The following is a 25,019-nucleotide window of genomic DNA, read 5'->3' as shown; positions in this document are numbered from 1 at the left end:
ATTCACTGGTATTGAAACGTAGTCACTTGATGGATTTTTTTTATATTTCAAAGTTTTATCACTAATTATAAATGCCACCTGAAGTTTTAAACTTGATTTATAGTTATTTCTTTATGTGAGACTTTTGAAAATTTTTGCAACAAAAACAAATGTTTAGATGTGATTTTCATCTTCTTTTTAAAAGTTTTGATTCACTGTATCCCACTCAGAAAACAAGACTATTTTTAACGGCTTCAGTTTTTAATTTCGGGTTAACTCTGGTTCCATGTTTGACACACACGCAAACACGCGCACGAATTTGTTTGACCCGCTCTCGCCAGCTCGCACCTGATTGGCGGAACCGTTCAAAACATTGAGCACACTGCTGAACGCCGATTGGACAATGCCGGGCTGAGTGGGCGGGGCTAAAGTGGAGAGTATAAATACAGATCAAAACAGTAACGTAAAGCATGCTGAGGGCGGGAGAAGCGCGAGGCGGCCCACGGCGCCGAAAACAGAGCTGAAGGCAGAGCTTTTAACGTGGTCAGAGTGTTTGTAACGGCATTGAAACAAGTTTTTCTCACGCTGAGCCCAGAAGTAAAGACAAGACGACAAGGCGAGAAGATCGAGGAAAGCGGGAAGTTTGTGTGCGGGATGAAGTGACGGAGGTTGGAGGATGGAGGCAGGAGCCGTGGAGCTGCACCTGAAGGAGGAGGCCTGGGGGAGGAATGGTGAGCCGGACATCAGCTTCACTGCTTCCAAACTGCTTCATCTCACACAGTTCGTTCCTGCTGCCAGGAATTTTACAAGGAAATGTTCACCAGGTGCGGTAAACTTACTGATACAAGATTCAGACTCGGGGAAACTCCAGAATAAATCCTTTTGAAACACCACATTTTACATTCTCCATTACTGAAGCATGACTTACACTGTTTTAAATATAAATATAGAACTTTATCTCTTGCTGTTTATCAGGTTGGTTTTATTTTATTTTATTTTATTTTTTTGACATTTGAGGCCAAATAAAATGTTTGCAAGATCCAAAAATCACCAGATTTGACATCATGTCCATGTGTTGTGCTGCTATTTTACACAACACAATTAAACCTGTTCAGCTTAAGGTTTTTAAAAGTTCTGCTGATATGATTCCTGCTGTATTTTACTTTTAGATTCTTTATTTTTCCAAATTTCCAGACTTTAAAGGTGCATTAAGGAGTTTTACAACCTTAAAAATACTTATTTTCCACCATAAATATGTTACACATTTTTAATGATGTGTACAATGTGCCCTGACATATTCATTACAAGTACCTCTAACAGCACTAAATTGTCACTTGAAAGTTGCAGTGCCGGTCCGGCACCAGCATTTTTTTGGGGAGAATTTGAAAGGAATGATGTAATGCGCGCTCCGGCTCCTTGAGTTTCGATTTGTCCGCCATTACTCCGCCAGATGCTTAGTGAGCAACAACTGAGCAGGAGCTTCCAGAAAGTAAGAAAAGACTGGCTTCTAGCACTGCCACAGCTCCAGCACAGACTCCACCAGGTAAAAGAAACTTAAATCTTACTTGAGCGCTTCTAAACGAGCGAAGACGAAGTCCCCCTCTTCCGTGCACGCGAGCCACAGGGACGAGTTTTTCACTAAGCTGCATTATGCCCAAGGCCTGCAGGGGGCGATGTTTCGCATAAAACGTGCAAACTCCTTAAGGCACCTTTAAGCAGGGAAACGCCTTCAGTCTCAGATATCCTGCAGCACTTTGATCCCTTCATATTTTCAGGATCTTTAGGATAAAACTCAGACTTTCAAAGTTTCTGTTTATGTTCAGATTTGTACAGTTCAAAAACTCAGTCCTTCCAAAAAAATGTACAGGATGTTTTTGTTTTGTTTTTTTTCCAGAATGAAGTTTTCATTTGTTTTTTGTTTTTTTTCTCACTTCCTTTGTGATTTGCGTAGGCTTCAGCCTCTGAGAAAACTTGGGATTCCAGGATAAATCCTTGTGGGATGCCACATCTTATATTCAGTTACTAAAGCATAACCATGTCGATCTTTTGAAATTCCTGCTGGGTTTCCAGATGGAAAGAATGAAGTTTCGTTGGATGAAATCAAGCTCAGACGGATCTGTGATTAGGCTGCGCTGCGTTTGAGGTTCATCAGGACGTCTCGGAGTATTTGATGGTGTCTTTATGTGTCCTCAGTGAAGGAGCCGTTCTACAGGCAGTACGTCTGCGGCCCTCTGCTCGGCAGCGGCGGCTTCGGCAGCGTGTTTTCAGGCCAGAGGCTCTCGGACGGCCTGGAGGTCAGATGAAAGCGAGATGGGCGGGGAAAGTTTTCTGATCTGTTTTCACCGGTTTCCTGAGCTGTGGTTTGCTTTGGTTTGGTCTCACCAGGTCGCCATCAAACAGGTTTCCAACGACCGGGTCGGGACGTGGACCAGACTGGTGAGTGGAGCTGTTAAGCTCCGCCCCCTGTTGGACAGAGGATTTTATACGTGTGTGGGAACAGTATACGAGAGTGTGTCCTTGGCTCTCCTCAGCCAGATGAGGTGGACCCCGTTCCCATGGAGATCCTCCTCCTGCAGCGCCTCACGGAGTTCGGAGGTCACCGCGGCGTTGTGCGCCTCCTGGACTGGTTCCGGGTGAAGGGGCGGGGCTTCCTGCTGGTGCTGGAGCGCCCGCCGCACAGTCAGGACCTGTTCGACTTCATCACGGAGAGAGGAGCGCTGCCCGAGCGCCTGGCCCGCAGGTCGAACCCCGCCTCCACCCCGCGTCCGGCCAGTCGGCGCTCTGGATCCCCGCCACTAACGCCCCCTCCCAACAGGTTCCTGGGTCAGATCGTGGACACGCTGCTCTTCGTGCACGCTCACGGCGTCCTGCACAGAGACATCAAGGACGAGAACGTGGTGGTGGACACCAGGACGCTGGACGTCAAAATCATTGACTTCGGATCCGGAGCGCTGCTGAAGGAGACGCCGTACAGCGACTTTGACGGTATGCCCCCCCCCCCCCACCGCCACGGGGCCTTTTGTCAGCATCCTGCCTCCGGGGTAAATCCGTCTGCCCTCCTCCCCCCTTCAGGGACCCGGGTCTACAGCCCCCCCGAGTGGATCCTGAGCGGCTCGTACCGCGCCGAGCCGCTCACCGTCTGGTCTCTGGGCGTCCTGCTCTTCGACATGGTCTGCGGGGACGTTCCCTTCGACAGCGACGAGGACATCGTGCGGGCGCTGCCCGACTTTCCCGCCCGCCTCTCCAGCGGTGCGGCACAGGGAGACCACTCCCGTTCCCTTCTTTCACACTGCGGTGGATTTTTAAAGCACCGAAAGAACGAATCAAATGTTTGAATTCGGTTTTTTGTGTTTGTGGTTTCAGGCTGCCGCTCGCTCCTCCGCTGGTGTCTGTGCTTCGAGCCGCAGCTCCGCCCCTCCCTGCAGGAGATCCTGTCCCACCCCTGGATGGGTGGAGGACAGGAGGAGGAGGAGGAGGAGCAGATGTCAAACACGGGAGACTTTTGAAGTGTTCCTGGTTCAAGTGTTCATGTTGCACTTTATTTTTATCCTTTTTCTGCAGAGCAGCTGTGAAAACTTCAGCCGATTATTTGACAAAGATTTTTAACTGAATCGGAACCATTCTGGAACAGGAAGCCAAATAAGTTCTCAGCATTGTATTTTCTGCATTTGATCTCCTGATTTTCTGTTAACCGTCATTGACTTTTTTTTTTTTTTGAATTTTTGATAAGAGTTAGCCTTAAAGTTATTTATTTTTACCAGTTTTACTGAGTTTTTTTTTAATGAGTTTCTAGAAGTAGTTGACCTCTGAGCTCCTTATTTTCTTCTATCTGTAGAAAAGCTGTAAATGTTCCATTCTCAAAAAGTGACACATGATTAACAATCAAAGTGCGGTGTGCCTTTGTTGTTCAGTTTTCATTGAAACTAGTGGACATCTTCACTTCTGTCCAGTTTTGTTCGGAGGTCTTGTTGTCATAGAAATGCTGGAGCTGATGTTTAAAGTGGCCTTTTAGTCGCTTGTTTGTGGGAATTTATTTGAAATGAGAAGTTTTGTAAAGCGAATCTGACATTTTGAATAAAAGTTTGTCAATTTAACACGGATTTCTTTTTTTTAATCCCAAGTTGTGACGATAAACAAGGTTAAACTGAATATTAAGATACAATTGCAAGACTGCAGCACTTAAAGATGTTATTTATTGAATGATTCTTTAAAACACAATTTGAAATAATATAAAGTATGAATTAACTCAAATAAATGTGATCCCTGCTCTGTTCTCCAACTCTTCAGGAAAGTAAGAACACAGCAATCCCCTCACACGTCCGTCCAGTTAGAATATTGTATTGTTTGCCACCATGAGATAAAATTATCTTAGTGTCAGATGATTTTTTTTTTCCAAAAATATTTCTTAAGTAAAATTGTTCTTAAGTTTAAAGAAAAAAAAGTTTGTGTTTCTCTGTTGCAGAGATGATGTAGATCTGGGCTACTCAACCCGCGGCCCGTGGGTCGCATGCGGCCCGCATGCTATAACGGTGCGGCCCACGGCTGATTGTAAGCAGTGAAAAAAAAAAAATCTACTTTTAATGAGGAAAAAACGTTTCTGATATGCGGACACCAGAGGGCAGTGTGTTTGACCTCCTGACAACGGTTTACAGTCAGGTCGGCACCACTCCAAGTCGGCCCCGGCCAACTCGGCACCGCCCCGGGATACAGTCAACTCGGCATCAAGCCAACTCGGCATCAAGCCAAGTCGGCATCAAGCCAAGTCGGCCTCGCGGGCGGGGGGGGCTCTCGAGTGACCGAGTTGGTCGGTGCGGACTTGACTGTAAGCTGCTTATGTAACATATCATTAATTTGAGTTTCACTAAAATCCTTCATTTATTGTGCTTTATGAGTTCTGACTGTTGTGCTTGTGCGTGTGCGTGCACTGGGTGGCGCAGTGACGTATCCTGCGCATGCCTACTCTGGTCAGAGCCCTCATGCACGATCAGAGGTAAGCTGCAGCTTCAGCCGCTCCTGCGCAGTTTTATTTTTTTTAAGTTATTAATTGCGTTTTAAGTGCTACGTTGGGCATTTTGGGGGGGTTCTGTTTTATGTTGGACCCATCACGGTTCAGTTTTTTTAAGGTTCGGTCTGTGAAGTGCATTTTCGGATCACGTTGCGGGTTGGAGGCTAGCGCTAGTTAGCATTAGCTTCCTTTAACGTGCTTGCTTTTTTCCCCATCTATTAGAAAGAGAAGAGACGTGCTGAAAAGCTCATGTGCAGCAGCTCACGTGTACTCTGTCCATATTCACAGGTACAACAGTAGTTCTTCTTTATTATGTTCTTTAATGTATTGTTTTAATTGATGTGTTTTGAGTTTTGTTTGGGGTTTTTGTTCGTTTGGTTTTGTTTTTTTCTCATATATATATCTGGTCAGAGCCCTCATGCACGATCAGAGATAAAGAAGTTTTGATCAAGAAACCTGTTTCCTGGAGTCTGTATTTGCAATCCACAACGCAGAACGACAGACACCAGTTACATTGGTGCCGTGACCCTTCAGGATTCTACAAGGATCGACACCAGCTCGATCGCCGGAGGAGTTCCTGCATCCCTTTCAAGTTTGTTTTCTGCCTTTTGGGGAACCTTATGTACATATCTACACAGTTGCATTTAAGATTAATTTGCTCAGCTGAAGTTAGGGAGCTGCTGTGGGTATTGATTCAGTTGTGATTTTTTTGTACAGTATACAGGAGTTTTGTGTTATTTCTGATTTTGGAGTGTTACGGATTTTTGTGCTATTTCTGTGCTATTTCAATATGCATCCAGCGAGTGGTTCAGGTGGGTCTATTCCTCCTGATGCGGAGGAATATTGCAATGTGGGAAGAGGGAGAGGATGGTTTTTCAGGGATGATGTTCAGACACCTAAGGTGGGTGGGTTGAGATCACCTGATTTCTGTTCCACACGTCTGCAGGTTCCCCCCTGTGAGTTGAATGCCCATCAGCCATCACCGCAGGATGAGTTAAGCACTCTAATTTCTGAATTAGCCAATCAGATTGGTCAATCTATTGTTAACCAATTGAAGGGTGACATGAATGTTTGTGAGTCCGCTCCAGCTGCGACTTTTATTGAGGAACAGAAATCAGAACAGAAACCAGAGCTGAATTTATCTGGGTTTAAACTTGTCATGCATTCTGATGTTAAGGAGCCACCAGTTTTCAAAGGTGACAGCAGCGATACATGTTCTGTTCGTGAGTGGGTTGAAATGGTGGAGCTCTATCTATTGAAAAGAGACATCCCTACAAATCAGCAGTCACAGGAGATTTTGGCTAGGCTACGGGGAAAAGCAAAAGATGTAGTCAAGGTTACATTACGCCACAACCACTCTATTGACCACATCCAGACCCCTGAGCTGATTTTTGACATTCTGAAACAACATTTCAGTGATTTGACTTACTCATCTATGCCGATGGCCGACTTTTACAACACCAAGCCACAGCAAAATGAGGGAGTTATGGAGTACTGGATTAGACTGAACAATGCCATTGACATTGCTGATGAGTGCTTACGGAGACAGGGCCGAAGTATTGAAGATCCAGGACGTGAAGTGGCTATGATGTTCATTAAATACTGTCCAGACCCTATCCTCTACAACAGACTCAGTTTCAAGGCAGCTGAAGAGTGGACCACAAGTGAGGTCCAGGATCGTATTGACAGCTTCCAGCGTGAGCTCAGGTCCCGCACTCAAGCCTCGCAGAGACGAGGTATCTGTCACACTCAGACAGCTGCAGTGCCTGGATTGGAGCAGTCAGAACCAAAGCATGTCAGTTCAATGTTACAACTCCCCCCTGCACCATGCACTTCCCAGCAACCTGCATTCACAACATTTGGAACAGTGCCAGCCCCGATGACACCTTCAGTCATTACGTCGCAGCTTTCACCCACAGCAGCCCAATTTATCCCAGGTACGCCTACGGTTCTTGCTCCTTCTCCTCCCCAGATGCCTACATCTCTTCAGCACGTGTCCACTTCTGAGTCTGCACCAGTAGCACCATCTCGCCCAGCTACTGGTCCTATTTGTGAACCAGTTCGTGGCCAGCTGGCTCCGGTCCCCAATCAGAATTTTGATGTGAATGGCATGCATACTCTTATCAGCCTTTTGGATCGGATTATGGCTCACCAGAATATTCAGGTTACAGCTCCTGCGCCTCTGCCATCACGACGGCCAGCCTCAGGCCCACTTCGAGGGCGGAACTGTCGTGTCTGTGGTGACACCAGTCATTCAACACTTATGCACTGCAGAAGGGAGAATCTGTGTCTGTCCTGCTTCGCTCCTGGACATTGGAAAAAAGACTGCACTAAACAGGGCCAGACTCCGAGGGGTGAAACTGCAGGCAGCCGCAGCCAACACTCGGAAAACTAGTACACCCACACTTGGAGAGGGGCGGTGTGGGAGGTGGACTTACAACCCTCTGCAGAGATGAGTCAGACCTCGAGCTCCTTTATGTCAACACATGTTCAGTCATGCCGGAGGGCTACAAGGTGGTGGTACAGGGACAGACAGAGGTGCCAGTTTTCAGTGAATTATTCTACACGCAGGTTTCAGTGAATGACAGGGTCACGTTAAAGGGCATGATAGATTCCGGGTCTATGGCTTGCACTCTCAGTGAAGAGGCTGAGTGTCGGCTTAGAGATGCTGGAGCCCTTGTAGGGGAACCACAGTCAGCAGACACAATAGTACTGGTTGGGTGTGGGGGAAAGCAGTCCCACCCCAAATGTATTTATGACCTGACAATAACGGTCTATGGAGTAAAATGCATTGTACCAGTTTTGGTGGTTTTAGGCCAGCGTGATGAGCTCATCATTGGTTCCAATGTTGTCAAGCACCTTATGAGCTCTATGAGAGAAAATGATGACTACTGGAAGCTTCTGTCTACAGGCTGCAAGCATCCACCTCCAGACTATGAGCATTTTTTGGATATGATGTCATGCACAACGAGATGGAGGGGTGGTGAAGTTCCCAGCATGATAGGCACCGTGAGGCTGCCCAGTGCTGTCACGCTGCTCCCCCAGCATGAACACTTGGTGTGGGGCAGGTTGCCCGGCAACGGGCCAGTGTCCCCAGGCAGCACAGTCATTGTGGAACCGAGCTCCTCCAAGTCAAGACCAAGGGATATTCTGGTTGGTCGACTCATCACACCCATGTGGGGAGACCGGTGGGTACCGATGAAGATTACCAATCTGTCATCCAAACCAGTCACCTTGAAGCGAAACGCCAAGATTGCTGATGTTTCACCCTGCATTGCGGTGGAGGATTTGTCAATCCAGCAAAGCTCATGTAAACTCGATGATAAATACCGACCTCAAACCAGCCCATCATCTGCAGATCCAGTTGATTTGAAACGGAAACTCTCCAACCTGGGGTTGTCTGACCTTGACATTGAGGCGTGTCATGCCAGTTCTCATGCTAAGAGAAAACTTTCTGAGCTTGTTGAAGAGTTTGAGGATATTTTCTCGAGACACTCGCTTGACTGTGGGGAAGCTACCAGATATGTGCATCGCATTCGTCTGACAGACGACCGCCCATTCCGCATGCCATATAGACGGGTACCACCTGCTCATTACCAGAAACTTCGCCAAGTTCTCACAGACATGGAGGAGAAAGGTATCATTCGCAAGTCCATCAGCGATTATGCTTCTCCTCTTGTCATGGTGTGGAAGAAAGATGGCAGCCTGAGAATCTGCACAGACTTCAGATGGCTGAATGCACGGACTCTGAAAGACGCCCATCCACTTCCTCATCAAGCAGATTGTCTTGCAGCCCTGGGTGGTAATGCCTTCTTTAGCACGATGGATTTGACCTCTGGGTTTTACAACATCCCCATGTGCGAAGAAGATAAGAAATACACTGCCTTCACAACACCTGTTGGCCTGTATGAGTATAACAGAATGCCACAAGGGTTATGCAACAGCCCAGCTTCGTTCATGCGAATGATGTTGAACATTTTTGGAGATCTCAACTTTACCAGTTTGCTCTGTTACCTGGATGATCTTCTTGTCTTTGCACCAACTGAAGAGGAAGCACTCGGCCGGCTCAGAGTTGTGTTCCAAAGATTGAGAGACAACAATCTCAAACTCAGTCCCAAGAAATGTCATTTGTTGCGTACGTCTGTCAAATTTCTTGGACATGTCATTGATCAGAGTGGTGTTGCAGTGGATCCTGCTAAAGTGGAAGTGATTGCAGCGATGCCAAAGGAAGCTGTGATGGAGGAGGATGGCTGCACTCCTTCCGTGAAGAAGCTCAAGTCCTTCTTAGGCATGGTCTTCTTCTACCAGAGTTTCATTCCTGGATGTTCAGCAATTGCTAAGCCTTTGTTTGCGCTGACGGCTGGCCAGAAGAGAAATAAAAAGCCTGGTCGGCCCAGTAAAAATGCTGGCATGTTCAGAAAGTTGACTGCCACTGACTGGACTCCTGCATGTGAAGCGGCCTTTCACAGACTCAAAAATGAACTCATCAACTGTGCTGTCTTGGCTCATCCAGACTTCTCCAGACCTTTCATCTTGTCTGTGGATGCGTCTTTAGATGGACTGGGTGCTGTGTTGTCCCAGCTGCCTGCTGGGGAGGACAAAGTCCGACCCATTGCTTTTGCTAGTAAAGCCCTCAGCAAGTCGCAGCAGCGGTATCCAGCACATCGACTTGAGTTTATGGCTCTGAAGTGGTGCATCTCGGAGAAGTTCAGCCATTGGCTCAAAGGACACAATTTCACAGTATGGACAGACAATAATCCACTCACTCATGTACTGACCAAGCCAAAGCTTGATGCATATGAACAAAGGTGGGTGGCCAAACTGTCATCATACAGTTTTGACCTGAAGTACATCCCGGGTCCCAAAAACGTCGTGGCTGATGCACTTAGTCGTGTCCCCTTTACCTCGTCCATCGGCATGCGTCTCATTCATGAGCCTTACATTGACTTGGTGAAAGAAGCAGAATGTGCGGAGGCTGACAAGGTGCAGGATGCTCTGCGAATTGGTGCCCAATGTCTTCAGGTGGTTCAGCAGTCCACACATGCTCCAGACATGATGGGCTTTTGCAGCACTCCAGAAGTCAAAGCCATCCTGTCATATCATGGTGATTGGGAGAGTGGCATGAAGCACAGGGTGGCCCACCTTGCCCAACATGTTCAGCGGCTGCAGCCAGTTGGTCAGGACACCTTACCTGCGATCTCCTTGCATGAGTTAGAGGCTGAGCAACTGAAAGATCCCACCATCTCCTGTGTTCTGCCGTTCATCACCCACAAAAGACGTCCTTCCAGGCGGGACAGACACACGATGACCGCTGGGGCACTGGCCCTGTTGAAACACTGGGAGAGGCTCAAGATCCAGGATGGGGTTTTGTACAGAGAATCACGGGACCATGTGCATAGGACAAGAAGGCTTCAGTTGGTGTTGCCTGCGAGCTTGAGAGAAATGGCGCTCAAGGGCGTTCATGATTTGGCAGGGCACCAGGGTCAGGTCAGAACCCTCCACCTGGCGAGGCAGCGCTTCTTTTGGCCTACCATTCAGAGAGATGTGAAAGAGTATGTACGCTGTTGTGAGAGGTGTGTGCTCGCCAAGACTCCAGAGCCTGCAGCACGAGCCCCACTGGAAAGCATTAAGACCACAGCACCTATGGAGCTGGTCTGCATTGATTTCTGGACAGCAGAAGACAAAAACAAAAGATCTGTTGATGTTCTGGTGGCAACCGACCACTTCACCAAGATGGCTTATGCCTTTCCCTGCAGAAACCAGACCGCAAAGCAGGTTGCCAGGAAGCTGTGGGACTGTGTTTTCTGTGTGTATGGTTTCCCAGAGCGCATTCACTCAGACCAGGGACCCAGCTTTGAGAGTGAGTTACTGTCTGAACTGTTGCAGCTGTCTGGTGTGGCCAAGTCCCACACAACTGCCTATCACCCAATGGGCAATGGGGGCACGGAAAGGTTTAACCGTACACTTGGCAGTATGTTACGTGCACTCCCCTTGAAGACTAAGCAGGAATGGCCTCAACAGATACAGACATTGACGTTTGCCTACAATGCCACTGTGCATGAGACCACTGGCTTTGCCCCTTTCCACCTGATGTTTGGCCGCATCCCCAGGCTCCCCGTTGATATTATGTTCAAGTCTGCTTTGCATGATCCAGTCGTGACTGATTTCAGCAGCTACTCAAGGACTCTTATGTCCTATCTATCTGAGGCTGCCCAGATCGCACAGCAACATGCTGCGAAAGAACAGAAACATCAGGCCTGTCAATATAACAAAAAAGTCAGGGGTGTCTCACTGAATGTTGGAGATCGTGTGCTTCTCGCTAATAAAGGGGAGCGTGGGAAGAAGAAACTGGCTGACAAGTGGGAACCGGTGGTGTACACAGTGGTTGAAAGAAACTCCACAAATCACATCTACAAGATCAGTGATGCTTCCGGCCAGTCCAAGGTTGTGCACAGGAATCTGCTATTGGATGTCAATTTCCTCCCTGTCCGGGATACACTGGAGAATCAACCTTCTGATGTGTTTTCTGATGAAGATGATTGTCTCAGCGCCTATGGAGGAACTGATGGCCTGAGTAGCCTGGAGATGGAATCCTCTCAGGGGCGGACATCTGTATGGGTGCTGAACTCTGATCGGGTTGATGGAGTTGTGAGAGCGGAGGAGCTCGCTTCTCAACTATCGGACATGTCTGATGCACACCCTGTTGGTGTGGACACTGATAATACTGGATTTGCTCCTGACTTTTCTGAATTTGCCGAGACACAGACCAGGACTGTCACCGTGGGTGTGGATTCTTCTGCTGACTTGGTTGGGACCCGACCCGCGTCGGACTCCATTCCAGTCGATCCCCCCTTTGACAGCAAAACTGAAACTGATCCAGTCCTTAATCAAGACTGCTCTCCTGCTGACTTGCAGACTGTCCCAAATCTTGACTCTGACTTGCTGCAGACTTCTGGTGAACGACATACTGACCCCCAGCAAGAGTTGCCACATGGTTCTGATGGCGTTGCAGTTCAGGACAGGGTTGTTACCAGAGCAGGCAGAGTGGTCAAGTCTGTCAACAGACTGATTGAGAGTATGTTTCAGAAGCCTATTTTTTGGTCTCAGCCAGATACGGCTCATTCTGTAGTATAGTTATTAATATGAAGTGAGGTTTTCTGTTTTTTATGGATCTATGATTTGTGAGACTGAGTTTGACATGTATGCGTGAGGGACCAGTTATTCTGAGGTGTAGGCTGCACCTCTGTTTTCCTAAAGGGTTAAAGGCCTGATCAACCTTTTACTTCTTTTGATCTGTTTTACAGATAGTTTCTAACTGATTTCATATGATGGATTTTTTTTGTGTTGTCCGGTCCAGTATGGTATGTGTTGTCAGCATTGTCATAGATCCTGGTTCAAGTTTTATGTGTGATGATTTTAGTGACATCCAAGTGGGGTGAATGTAACATATCATTAATTTGAGTTTCACTAAAATCCTTCATTTATTGTGCTTTATGAGTTCTGACTGTTGTGCTTGTGCGTGTGCGTGCACTGGGTGGCGCAGTGACGTATCCTGCGCATGCCTACTCTGGTCAGAGCCCTCATGCACGATCAGAGGTAAGCTGCAGCTTCAGCCGCTCCTGCGCAGTTTTATTTTTTTTAAGTTATTAATTGCGTTTTAAGTGCTACGTTGGGCATTTTGGGGGGGTTCTGTTTTATGTTGGACCCATCACGGTTCAGTTTTTTTAAGGTTCGGTCTGTGAAGTGCATTTTCGGATCACGTTGCGGGTTGGAGGCTAGCGCTAGTTAGCATTAGCTTCCTTTAACGTGCTTGCTTTTTTCCCCATCTATTAGAAAGAGAAGAGACGTGCTGAAAAGCTCATGTGCAGCAGCTCACGTGTACTCTGTCCATATTCACAGGTACAACAGTAGTTCTTCTTTATTATGTTCTTTAATGTATTGTTTAATTGATGTGTTTTGAGTTTTGTTTGGGGTTTTTGTTCGTTTGGTTTTGTTTTTTTCTCATATATATATCTGGTCAGAGCCCTCATGCACGATCAGAGATAAAGAAGTTTTGATCAAGAAACCTGTTTCCTGGAGTCTGTATTTGCAATCCACAACGCAGAACGACAGACACCAGTTACACTTACCAACTCGGCCAAAAGCGTCTTTCTTTTTTTTTCAATCACGATGGTGGATAATGTACCTGGGAGCTTCATGTTTGACGTCCGAGTAGCTTAGCTACAAGCGCGCAGCGCTTAGCGGCTGTCTGGTCATGTGACCGGTCCCAAGGCATTCTGGGAATCGTAGTGCAGCGATGCCGGCTGCGCCGCGACGATTTGCAGTTTTTTTCGTGCCGGCAGCGCCGCTTCTCCTCACGTAGCAGGCAGGGGACTGGAGGACAAACTGTGTGGTTATGGTGACTGACAGGTTAGAGGTGGAGAATGGACCTGGAGCTTCATGGTTGACGTCCTGTTTGAACCGAGTAGCTTAGCTACGAGCGCACAGCGCGAGCGGCTGTCTGGTCATGTGACCAGATCATGTGACCGGCATGTGATCCGCGAACGCTGCATGATCAAACCAGTCGCCTGCATTATAATTTTATTGTAATGTTCTTCACCCCTGAAGTTTGGTCAGCCAGTACAGTTAGATTTACAATTAGATCTAAAACATGTAGGATCACCGCTCCTGAGGACTGGAGTTTGACACGTGATTTAAATGTAAACATGACGACCGTCATTTCAGTGAAATGAAATGTATATAATATTTTACCGGAGGGCTACGTTTATGAGCTTATGAACGCCAAGAAACCACATGAACAGCTTAACATGTACTACTGGTAATCGTTTGATATTACAGTCCCAGTTGCTATTACTGTTGACGCACACTAGATGGCGGGCAAACAACATTTACAACAAAATACATGCTTTTGCAAATGACAATGTTTGTTAAAGAAAAGAATAATGACTGATAAACTAACAATGTTGATCAGAAATGAACAAATCAGCATAAGCATAATGCAATACAGGTATTATGTTGTGGCTGGGATGAAATACAACAAGTATGATCGAGTTCGTCATGCAGCTTCGGTCTTTCTAGGTTTCCACTGATTGGGTAAAAATAAATTAATTGTACTGGCTGACCAAACTTCAGGGGTGGAGAACATTACAATAAAATTATAATGCAGGCGACTGGTTTGATCATGCAGCGTTCGCGGATCACATGCCGGTCACATGATCTGGTCACATGACCAGACAGCCGCTCGCGCTGTGCGCTCGTAGCTAAGCTACTCGGTTCAAACAGGACGTCAACCATGAAGCTCCAGGTCCATTCTCCACCTCTAACCTGTCAGTCACCATAACCACACAGTTTGTCCTCCAGTCCCCTGCCTGCTACGTGAGGAGAAGCGGCGCTGCCGGCACGAAAAAAACTGCAAATCGTCGCGGCGCAGCCGGCATCGCTGCACTACGATTCCCAGAATGCCTTGGGACCGGTCACATGACCAGACAGCCGCTAAGCGCTGCGCGCTTGTAGCTAAGCTACTCGGACGTCAAACATGAAGCTCCCAGGTACATTATCCACCATCGTGATTGAAAAAAAAAGAAAGACGCTTTTGGCCGAGTTGGTAAGCAGCTTACAGTCAAGTCCGCACCGTCCAACTCGGTCACTCGAGAGCCCCAACGCCCGTGAGGCCGACTTGGCTTGATGCCGACTTGGCTTGATGCCGAGTTGGCTTGATGCCGAGTTGACTGTATCCCGGGGCGGTGCCGAGTTGGCCGGGGCCGACTTGGAGTGGTGCCGACCTGACTGTATCCCCCTGACAACAGGCAGATAAGTGTTGCAACTGTGGGGCTGTACCACCTGGTGGCGGTAATGCGCCAATAGGCTGTTTGCTCACCGCCAAAAACAAAAGACTCGAAGAAGACCGATCACAGTGGAGTTCATGGCTGCCGCCGGTAAAATTAAACTAAAGTTATGCGATGAACACAGGAAATTTCAACCGTCATGGGAGGAAGAATTTGCTTTTCTGGAAGTAAATAACAAACCAGTGTGCCTTCTTTGCCTAAAACCGTCCATTCCTAAACGAGCGAATCTTCAGCGTCGCCGCGACAGCTGTCACGAATTTAATTTATTACAGTAGGACTGCACCACTCAACCTGTGACAACACTGCCACTGTTCTGTCACTGAGACACTTCCGAAAGTTTTGTTTTTCTTATTATAAATCCTACGTGTATTGGACTTTGCTAAGAAATGTGATACATCGTCCTGATTCCAAGTGAGTGTAATAGTTTTAGCTTTGACCTCTTCTGTCAGGGCTGCCTGTTGTGCACAGTTTCTGTGAGTAATGCACACCTGTGTGTTTTTTTTCTGTCATTTGGTTACATTGTTCTCCAAAAAGTAGGTCACCTGTTTATATGCTTTAAAATGATTGTTTTTTTGCCACCGGTGATCTTTTTTGTGATGCACAAGATTTAATTTTTACTTCATTTATTTTTTGCAGGAGTAGGCCAATTATATTTATAAAGAATCCCTTAATTTATTTACCTTTTTGTGGAAAAAGACCTGCTTTTTTGTTGTAATTTAGTGAATTTCTTAAACGCATTGCTTGAAAAATATTTTAAAAACTTAAAAAAAAAATACTTATGTTTTGTTACAAAAAATGCTAATATGTGTAGTAAGTATATTCATATTTGTGAATAAAGCCTCATTTTTTAATTTGATATCTGACTTTTTTTAAATGTCATGCCATTTCACCTTTTTGCTTTTTATTGGAAATGCAGAAAACAGCCACAAATAGATCTATAAGGCTTAGTGTAATGTATTTTGAACAAAGTCTTATTTTAGTTTTACAAAAGACTAATGTAGTTGTCTTTCTATTGTAATGCATTTAAAATTTCATTATTGAATATTACTTACATTATTTAAATGTCTTTTACATAATTCAGTCATATAAATGAGCAAACTTAGGTTGCGGCCCACGCAAACAGAGATGTTTCTCTATGTGGCCCATGAGCAGTGGTAAGTTGAGTAGCCCTGATGTAGATGGAGGCTCCCGCTGTATCTCGGTTCACCTCGGCTTTTGTCGGTTCCTCTCGGTTAATTTCGGCTCCTGTCTCTCTCGGTTCATTTCGGCTTCTCTCGGTTTCTCTCGGTTTCTCTCGGTTCCACTCGGGTCCTCTCGGCTCGGGTAGTCCCTGAATGTAGCTTCCGGGATACCTGGAGCCTCCACATCGTTCACCCTCTCATGGTCCGCTCGGTCCCCCGGTAGCCTCCTCCGGTTCCACGCACGGGCCCGCTCCGTCAAAGCCACGGCCTCCTCCGGTGTTCACCCGAACAGCGAGCCGGAGACCGGAGCTCCTGCCACGGCTTCCACACCGTGAGCGGGGACGGGGAGTAGCTCGGAGGCCAGCGGAGCGTTAGCCTAGCAGGCGGCGGGGCGAAGACGCGTCCGGTCCGGGCGGCGGGCACAGCGAGCGCAGCATGGCCGGAGGGAACCGCAGCGGCGCGGCGGAGGAGAGGGCGGCGAGCCGGGGTCAGAGCGACGGTGAGTGGAGGGAGCGGGGGCCGGAGAGCGGAGCAGCGTCTCCCGGGCCCCGCTGCTCTGAACTCGGGGACAGTGTGCGGCTGCGTTACGGATAACTTTCAAACAACTAAAATGCCATTCAGTTCAATTAAACTCAGTTTGTCTCTTTTAGTATCGCAGGAGATGCATGCTAGCTAAGTAGCTGCTCTGCTAACCAACTGTAGAAGTTAACAAGTCTAAATAAACAGGTGTCAACCCGTCAGTGGGGGACTTGTCAAAATAAACAGAGCAGAGTTGGGTGAATGCTGACGTGTAGGGTCGACTCACACAAACAAACACACACACACACACACCTCTGCCGAGAACACACACTCCTTTCTTCTTACGAGCCTTATGCAAATATGTTGTTCAGGCGCTCCGAGCACACCCTCTGAAGTAGTTGTTAGTTTATTTAAGAGTAGATGCAGCTAGTTGTATAACTTAAAGAGAGGAAAATACTCTATAATCTGGTCGTTAGAGGAGGAAGATGCTCTATAATCTGGATGTTAACAGAGGAAGATGCTCTATAATCTGGATGTTAACGGAGGGAGATGCTCTATAATCTGGATGTTAACGGAGGAAGATGCTCTATAATCTGGTTGTTAGTTGAGGAAGATGCTCTATAATCTGTTAGAGGAGGAAGATGCTCTATAATCTGGATGTTAACGGAGCAAGATGCTCTGTAATCTGGATGTTAACGGAGGAAGATGCTCTATAATCTGGATGTTAACGGAGGAAGATGCTCTATAATCTGGATGTTAACGGAGGAAGATGCTCTATAATCTGGATGTTAACGGAGGAAGATGCTCTATAATCTGGATGTTAATGGAGGAAGATGCTCTATAATCTGGTTGTTAGTTGAGGAAGATGCTCTATGTGAAATATCTGATTAGTCTGAGGTAATTGTTTGGCTGGATGTCTGGATTTGGGTCATTTCTCCAGAAAATGTTTGTATCTTTGGATTTGGGACGTGGGGCAGTTGTCGGTTGTCGGCTCATTTCTGCCCCGCTCTCTGTGTCCTCCAGCCAACAGGAGGTTGAAGTACATCAGCCTTGCGGTTCTGGTGGTGCAGAACGCCTCGCTCATCCTCAGCATCCGCTACGTCCGCACATTACCCGGCGACCGCTTCTTCACCACGTCGGCCGTTGTAATGGCGGAGGTGCTGAAGGTCACCACGTGTCTGTTCATCATCCTGCTGCAGAAGAGATGTACGTACGCACAGATGCACCACACACCCGAAATGACACAGCCATGTCAACGACAGGCGAGACGAGGACATCTATCTTGGCATCTCAAAGCCTCGACGCCTCGAGAGCTCAACACCTCAACCTTGACTCCTTGAGACATGACCACAAAAACAAAGAAACGTCTAGTAACGATGCAAAGTGGTCTGAAATGGCTTGACAGTATTTATGATTTGTGTGTGTGTGTGTGTGTGTGTGTTTGCAGTCAGTGTGAGGGAGACCTTGTCCTTCCTGTTGGACTGTGTGGTTTATCAGTACAGCGACACTCTAAAAATGGCCGTCCCTTCGCTCATCTACACGCTGCAGAACAACCTGCAGTACATCGCCATCTCCAACCTTCCCGCCGCCACCTTCCAGGTGAGTCCCCCCCTCCTCCACCGCCCCCCACTCTGAGAACAGAGTGGTTTTTATGATGTGTCTCCCCCCTGCCCCCCAGGTGACGTACCAGCTGAAGATCCTGACCACGGCGCTGTTCAGCGTGCTGATGCTCCGGAAGTCCCTCTCCAGGGTTCAGTGGGTGTCTCTGCTGCTGCTTTTCGCCGGCGTGGCCGTCGTTCAGGTAACTGCCGGCCTCGCTGCCCGACCCAGTCCGACCTGTTTCAGATGTTTGACGTATGCGATGGCGCGCTGTTTGACCTGTGCTCCCGTCAGTCATGTTTTGAAAGTCGGCTGCGTTCCCTCAGGTGCAGCAGGAGGCCAACAAAGAGGCGTCGGGCCGGGACTCGTCGCAGCAGAACTACATGGTGGGCCTGGTGGCCGTGGTCGTCAGCTGCCTGTCGTCGGGCTTCGCCGGCGTGTACTTCGAGAAGATCCTGAAGGGCAGCGCCGCCTCGGTGTGGGTGAGGAACGTGCAGCTGGGCATCTTCGGCACGGCGCTGGGCATGCTGGGACTGTGGTGGAACGACGGCGCCGCCGTCGCCGAGCGGGGCTTCCTGTTCGGGTACACCGGCATGGTGTGGTGCGTCATCTTCAACCAGGCGTTCGGCGGCCTGCTGGTGGCGGTGGTGGTCAAGTACGCCGACAACATCCTGAAGGGCTTCGCCACCTCCTTCTCCATCATCGTCTCCACGGTGATGTCCGTCTACCTGTTCGCCTTCCACGTGGACCTGCTCTTCACGGCAGGGGCGGGGCTCGTCATCGGCGCCGTCTACATGTACAGCCTCCCCCGGCCGGCCGGCGGGCCGCTCTTCCTCAGCTCCTCTTCTTCCTCGTCCTCGGCGAAGGCGGACCGGGCGGACGCAGACGTGGAGATGGAGGCGTTCCTGCCAAAGTCAGTGAAGTGATTCTGTGTGTCTGCTCTGGTCAAAGGTCACGCCGTGCACACTGCTGCTCTCTGGGAGGGTGACCCTCCTGCTCCTGCTCCTGACTCCTCCTCCTAACATTCATCACTTCAGCTCTGAACTAAAGAAACTGGTTATTATTATTATTATTAATCTGCTACAGGGAAGCCCCGCCCCTCCTTGTTCCTGATTGGCTGCTGCTAACAAGTCACAGGATTCGGGCTCTACAAAGAAAACTGAATAAAGCCAACAGTGATGAGTGTTAATCCTTCTCTTCCTTCCTCCTCCTCCTCCTCCTCCTCCTCCTGCTCTCTGGAGCTTTCACTCAGCAGGAGTAAACAAGACCTCCCCCACTAAAGACTGCAGTAGAGGAGGAAGCGCCCTGTTTCCCTCCTGAACTTTCTGAACCTCCTTTTCAGAGCGATGTTCTCACTGTCCTCCTCCTCCTCCTCTTCATCGTCATCTCTAACCTCTTCTCTCGGCTTCAGACTTCAGGAGGAGGAGGCGCTCTGCTCCCTCCTGACTCTAAAACTTTACAGCTCCTCTCTCCTCTGACGGGGAGAAGGAGGAGCTACCTGAACTCGCTGTGCTCTGATGGAGAGGACGAGGTGAAACCTGAACCTGAACCCACCGCAGGAGAAACTCACTCCTCCTCCTCCGGATCACTTTTCCCACCTGAGCTTTCTGACCCGCTTCAGCTCGTTTCTCCTCCTGTGACAGGGAGGAGTTCCTCCTCTTGACCTCTAACCTCTCCTCCCTCCGTCTCCTCCTCAGAGCTCCCGGAGGAGCTGCGTCTCCTCCGTCTGCCTAACACTGAAGGAGCAGGAGAAGGAGCAGCAGCAGGAAGCCTCCCTCTGCCTTAAAACTGACGGGCCGGAGGAGAAACGCCTTACGCTGCAAACCTGAGCGCTCGTCACCGCGGCGGCGTCGGCGGCTTGATCCTTCGACCCCCGCCACCCCCCATGTTGTCACCGCGCAGCCGCGACACTTTTAAAAACCTGCAAACCGGCCGCACGGAGGCTCAAAGAGTCGCAGGCCACAAAAACCCAACCCAGTTTTACCGAATAGTCAGGGTCATGTTTTTGGAAAGAAGTCAACGATGTTAAGACTTTGTTTCCGGTTGGAAAAAGTTCTTTAATTGTCGTCGATGTGAGCGAGTCGGCCCCTTCTAAATCTTGGAAAACTTTGTCTTTATACTTTAAACGTTCCCTGCAGTCCTGTTCTGGTTCTCGCCTCCCAGTTGGCTTTACTCAGAGTACGTGGTTTCTGCCATATCTAGTCTGACCACTAGAGGGCGCCACAGGTCCGACTCTGGTTGTTGTTACAATCTCACTTTAGATTTGTGAATGTTTGAAGCCGCTCCTTCACCTCCCGTCTCTACATTGCTGTCGTCATATTTACTCTGACCACTAGAGGGCCCTGGAACGGGAGCCGCTGAACCCGGATCAGCGTGTCTTGCTAGCACGCGGCTGCGCGGCGGGAACGTCGGGGTCCCTGCAGACGGACGGTTTGTGTTCGGTGCCTTTTCCCGTCTCATCTGTACAGAAGCCATACGATTGTGTCTCAGCTTCGGTCCGCCGGGCTCGCCGACCGGAGCGTCTCTTATCGGAACCCTCAATCACAGCTGTCCACTCGCGTCTCGCCAAACCGGCCCCCCGCGGCGCCGTCTCGTTGAAGGAGACGGCGGGCGGAGGCGTCCCGAATGTTTCAGTCGGCTCGATGGAGGCGGATTTAGAAAGTGGCTTTTTTTTGTCTCTACGTTGTTTCTCCTGAGGGTTTTTTCGTCTCCTGAGGTCCGCGGCTCAGACCACCGGGGTTTTGTCCACAACATTCAGATCTTTCTGAGAAAGAATCTGGTGGGCTTAACGAAGAACAGATATCAGAAACCAAGTGTTTAGACAATGTTATCATCAGATAAAACACACAAAATCATTTTGAAAAAAAGAAGACGCCTGCATCGAATGTTTGCCGTTTCCATGGTAACGGTGATAAGTGTCAAAATGAATCACACACTATTAAAGTTATGGTAATAAATACAAGGTAAGCTCATTATTGCTGATGTTTCTGTCGAACTAGCTAATTACTTAACGCTCATTTTCTGGGTGGTTTTTGGGTTAAAACACTCTTAGCATTAATTTGATTCCGTATAATTTTGTGAAAGAATAAATTCAGGTCTCAGAAACAGGAAGGGCTAATCAGTATTTCATGAATCCGCAGTCACAACTGATCATGAGGCGCCGCCTGCAGGTGTGAGAGCCGTAGAAAAGCCAAAAGTAAGCGCCGGAAATTGTCTTCGTTTTTCAAAAAGTTTTGCGACAAAATAAGACTTTTTTTTTCTCATTAAAAGTACGATTTTTTTCTTTTCTTAAAAGCAAAGAAGTTTAAAATTGTAATAGTTATTCCTCTCACACAAATTCTTAAGTACTTTAGTGAATAAGTCAGAAAATGTTGCTGCGTCTCGACTCGGAGACTAAAAAACCTCAACATGTTTGCTTTACTCTCCAGTTTCTGAAGTTATAAATCAAACTGTGAATGGGAAGAGAACAAAAACTCAATCTAAATGTTTGTTTTATGTTTTATGGAGACCTTTTTTTTTTTTTGTAACTGTCAAAAAAAAAGCTTGAGATTACACTGACAAATATTTTTATACCTTTTTTTTTGTCTGGTGAAGATATTCTGCATGTGTGTTTTTTTTTAAAAGAATAATCGGTGGGAATTTTTTTCTTTAATTTTTTTTCTTTTTCTTTTTCAGAGAAAAGGATCCAGAGTTTGAAACTTTTTTTTTTTTTTATTAAGCCTGGAGTGGCCGTATATTTTTGTTTTTGTGTGGTTTATTTTCTGTTGATTTTTGGAGGGAAAAAAAATCACATTATTTATGTTCTATAAAGTTTATTTACTGCAGCTAGAAGACAAAAATGTGTCACTTTAATGCCAAAATAAACTTTTTCTGCACTAAAATAAAAAAGTTGATTTAGTAAAATAAACATTTTTGGAAAATTTTGTGTCCATTTATTTGAATATGCTTTAAAAATGATTACATGATTTTGTGATATAAATTTATCAATAGAAAATTACCAAAAATTAAGAACTTTGAATGGTTGAAGTGATCTTTTCAGTCACAACTACTCCATGCAGTATTAAGCTGATATTGGTATTGGTCCATTATTTTTTATTGGGAATGCATAAAAAAAAAAAAAAAAGTTTTATTTATAATTGATGTAAAAATAAGTTACTGCTCATTTGAAATGAATTTTGTAATTTAAACTTATAAATAAAATATTTATTTCTCTAATAAATATAAAGTACATGGAGGTCTGATTTTTGGACTCTCTGGGCCCCGTTCTGCAGCGGCTCCTGTTAACGGACGCTTCTGGTTCTTGTGGAAATGTAAGAAAAGTTTCAAGTCCAGGAAATACCCTGATTATTTTCCTACATTTAAGCTGAAAACTGAATTCACCCTTTTCAGTGCGACTGATTTTAGCATGTTAGCATTTCAGCTGGTAAGGCACTTCTATCATAACTTTTCATGTGTTAGCTTCGGAGCCTATTACTACTTTTGCATTATAAGTGCTGATGTACTTTCATCCTAATTTTTCACATATTAGCATTTTTTTTAATATTAGCAGCTATAGTGATAACATTAAACTAATAATCTGAGTTTAATGTTAGCATTATAGCTGCTAACACTTTAATCTTCCTCTTTTTGTCGTTAGCATAATAAGTTAGCAATCATGTTAGCATTTTAGCTAACATCAGAGCTAATAACTAGCAATGATTACCTGTTGTCTGATAACTCATTTTAATGATTCATCTCCAGTTGTTAGCACCAGAGCTCATTGCGAACAGCGCTGGTTCGAAGTGGAAGCTCCTGAAGGCTAACCTCTTGCCCTCTTCTTCCTCCTCTTCCTCTCTCTTCTCCTGCAGGTCCAAACAAAAGAAGCTGAGCTGAGTTTCCAGACGTTTCCTCCTCCGCTTCAGTCCCAACAGTATTACAGAGCCTTTTTTTTTTATACTATTTTATATACTTTTTATATTTCAACATTTCATTTATTTAACTAAAAAAACATCCCTGCATTTCAAAGTAAGACATCATGGATTTTATTCCAGAGATGAATTATAACCAGTTTTGTATTTCTGTATTTATAACATTTCTGTTACTTTTTTTAAAGCGTTAAGTTTCGTGAAAGTATTTCAAAATAAGTGTTAAGTACTGAAATAAAGAAGTGCTACAGTAAACTTTATACTTTTACTTTTAAACTCAACTTCTTGTCTTACTTTGTCATATTTTCACAATGAATGTTTTTTTTTCTACTGTGTAACAAAGTATTTTCTAATGTGAAACTTTGTGAAAATAAAATTTGGTTTTAAGGGGAAAATGAATTCACTATTTATTATGAAAGGTTAGAGTAAACGTTTCTAAATAAAAAAAATACTTCGTTTTCTAAAAAGAAAAAAATGAGTTTGAAGGTATTGTAGTTCAAGTGTGAGCCACCAGGGGGCGACACAGACTGCTTCACATCCTGAAGCGGTCAGGCTGTTCTCAGGAGTCAGTGTGCTCCCCTCAGGCTCGAACATGGTGTCAGTTCACGTCCAAACAGCTGGATACCGTTTCCCAGGAATTACTCCGTCTCCATGAAATATTCAAATATTAGTTTCTTTAACTTAGTGACATTTCTTCTCTCTTTTGCGAGGAGTTAATCTGCTGTCTGAGATCTTCAGTCAAACAGTACCACTGCATTTGAAAATGGATTCTTTTCCAGGAATTATTTATGAGTTCACACAGTAAATCTTTTTCATTCCAGGTGATAGTCTGGACCGAAAACATCTCCAGTTTCAGTCTGGGTCCTTCACAGAAACACAACTTCCAGGTGTTGAGCCAGACTGTGAATGCTTCAGTGAGTTGAGGATCACGGCTCCAGGATTTAGTCAGTATCCACCAGTGATTGTAGAACTTTGTGTTACTGGTTTTGTTATGAACAGTGTTTTCGTTGCGAAGCACTTCAGCTATAGAGCTGGACGGGATTTGAGCTGAAGCACCGTGACGGTTGCTGTCTTCTCCTGAGTCTCAGGTGTGACTGGTTCCATCTCTTCCTGCTGAGGTCCCCTCAGCCTGAATGCTGACTCCAGGCATTAGTCAGGACCAGTAAATCTGGTCAGTAGGTTTCTTCTAAATGTGTTCGATGAGATAAATTCCGAACTCAAATCCAAGCACAGGTCCCACTGATTCTTTTATGGAATCTGACTTCAGTTATGCTGTTGACTTTCAGGTATTAATTGGCTCCATTGCTTCATTCCAGGCGGTAGACCAAATGAGGTGAAACATTCATCTTCATTTCAGATAACGATGCTTTGTGACTCCAGATAAATTTTGTTTGGTGGAAACTCTTGAAAATGGCTCTTTTGGTCTGAAAGTGCTGGATCATTTGATCAAGTCTTTACTCCTGTCAGGTCCAGATTTCACAGGCAGGCATTACAACTTGTGCTGATGTTGAGCGTGTTTCAGGTCACCTCCAGGCGCTAGTCGCCTCCCGTGTCCGGTGGTCTTCCTCCTCCACTCGGATGCCTCCAGGGAGCTGCGATATAACCTTAAAGTGATCGCTTTGAAACACGTCATCAGCATTCAGCACATAACGTTTTACAACTGAACTCAATGACCTGAAGATAAAAGAAAGTACAGACAGGCTCACGGCATACCCAATAAATAGATAAAAAAAGAAATCAGCGCCTGCAGTGAGTCGTTCTCTCCTGGAATTGAAAACGCCGCTCCGAACGCTAAACGTCAAAGCAACCAGGAAAACCTTTTGCGACCAGAGGCTGTGAGAAGCGGCCGGAAGTGTGTATATTTCATTCAGTTTAAGCCTCTTCTCTCTTTAATTTCACTTTTCTGACTGACAGATTTTGTCTCCTCATAATGTAAAAAAGACAAAGCTGCTGTCAGAACTCCGTGGGTCAGTTTAATGACTGAATC

The 25,019-nt window shown here is 46.5% G+C and overlaps 3 protein-coding genes across 6 annotated transcripts; all 3 read left to right on the top strand.

Annotated features, from left to right (window-relative positions):
• The first annotated feature begins 464 nt into the window (after window positions 1-464).
• pim2 (Pim-2 proto-oncogene, serine/threonine kinase) lies at window positions 465-4,064 on the top strand. Of its 2 annotated transcripts, none has more exons than XM_030118926.1 (7): window positions 465-710; window positions 2,173-2,273; window positions 2,365-2,415; window positions 2,511-2,719; window positions 2,795-2,964; window positions 3,052-3,228; window positions 3,343-4,064. In XM_030118926.1, the coding sequence occupies exons 1-7, from the start codon at window positions 656-658 to the stop codon at window positions 3,483-3,485; spliced, it is 906 nt and encodes a 301-aa protein (XP_029974786.1). In that variant the 5' UTR covers window positions 465-655; the 3' UTR covers window positions 3,486-4,064. The 2 variants fall into 2 exon arrangements, with proteins under 2 accessions (XP_029974786.1, XP_029974785.1); XM_030118925.1 differs by having other exon boundaries at window positions 465-803.
• A 766-nt stretch (window positions 4,065-4,830) lies between these two features.
• Window positions 4,831-7,944, top strand: LOC115408259 (uncharacterized). Of its 2 annotated transcripts, XM_030118907.1 has the most exons (3): window positions 4,831-4,969; window positions 5,207-5,272; window positions 5,417-7,944. In XM_030118907.1, exon 3 carries the CDS (start codon window positions 5,775-5,777, stop codon window positions 7,377-7,379), a length of 1,605 nt encoding a protein of 534 aa, XP_029974767.1. In that variant the 5' UTR covers window positions 4,831-4,969; window positions 5,207-5,272; window positions 5,417-5,774; the 3' UTR covers window positions 7,380-7,944. The 2 variants fall into 2 exon arrangements, with proteins under 2 accessions (XP_029974767.1, XP_029974766.1); XM_030118906.1 differs by having other exon boundaries at window positions 4,831-5,272.
• Window positions 7,945-16,144: 8,200 nt separating this feature from the next.
• Window positions 16,145-23,406, top strand: slc35a2 (solute carrier family 35 member 2). 2 transcript variants are annotated; one of them, XM_030118919.1, is made up of 6 exons: window positions 16,145-16,509; window positions 17,553-17,735; window positions 17,977-18,128; window positions 18,208-18,330; window positions 18,455-19,041; window positions 22,976-23,406. In XM_030118919.1, the coding sequence occupies exons 1-6, from the start codon at window positions 16,446-16,448 to the stop codon at window positions 22,998-23,000; spliced, it is 1,134 nt and encodes a 377-aa protein (XP_029974779.1). In that variant the 5' UTR covers window positions 16,145-16,445; the 3' UTR covers window positions 23,001-23,406. The 2 variants fall into 2 exon arrangements, with proteins under 2 accessions (XP_029974779.1, XP_029974778.1); XM_030118918.1 differs by lacking the exon at window positions 22,976-23,406 and adding an exon at window positions 19,826-20,782 and having other exon boundaries at window positions 16,146-16,509.
• Window positions 23,407-25,019: the final 1,613 nt, after the last annotated feature.

This window comes from Salarias fasciatus, chromosome 20 (assembly GCF_902148845.1).
Source record: "Salarias fasciatus chromosome 20, fSalaFa1.1, whole genome shotgun sequence".
Taxonomy (NCBI): Eukaryota; Metazoa; Chordata; class Actinopteri; order Blenniiformes; family Blenniidae; genus Salarias; species Salarias fasciatus.
The sequence above is the reverse complement of the archived record's forward strand: the minus strand, read 5'-3'. Positions and strand labels throughout refer to the sequence as shown.

Excerpts from the sequence above, each read along its gene's own strand:
- pim2 (XM_030118925.1), top strand. The coding sequence starts at position 656 with ATGGAGGCAGGAGCCGTGGAGCTGCACCTGAAGGAGGAGGCCTGGGGG. Across the intron at positions 2,965-3,051 it reads GCCGTACAGCGACTTTGACG|GGACCCGGGTCTACAGCCCC; the intron begins GTATGCCCCCCC and ends TCCCCCCTTCAG. Across the intron at positions 3,229-3,342 it reads TCCCGCCCGCCTCTCCAGCG|GCTGCCGCTCGCTCCTCCGC; the intron begins GTGCGGCACAGG and ends TTGTGGTTTCAG.
- LOC115408259 (XM_030118907.1), top strand. The coding sequence starts at position 5,775 with ATGCATCCAGCGAGTGGTTCAGGTGGGTCTATTCCTCCTGATGCGGAG.
- slc35a2 (XM_030118918.1), top strand. The coding sequence starts at position 16,446 with ATGGCCGGAGGGAACCGCAGCGGCGCGGCGGAGGAGAGGGCGGCGAGC. Across the intron at positions 16,510-17,552 it reads GAGCCGGGGTCAGAGCGACG|CCAACAGGAGGTTGAAGTAC; the intron begins GTGAGTGGAGGG and ends TGTGTCCTCCAG. Across the intron at positions 19,042-19,825 it reads ATGGAGGCGTTCCTGCCAAA|AGCTCCCGGAGGAGCTGCGT; the intron begins GTCAGTGAAGTG and ends TCTCCTCCTCAG.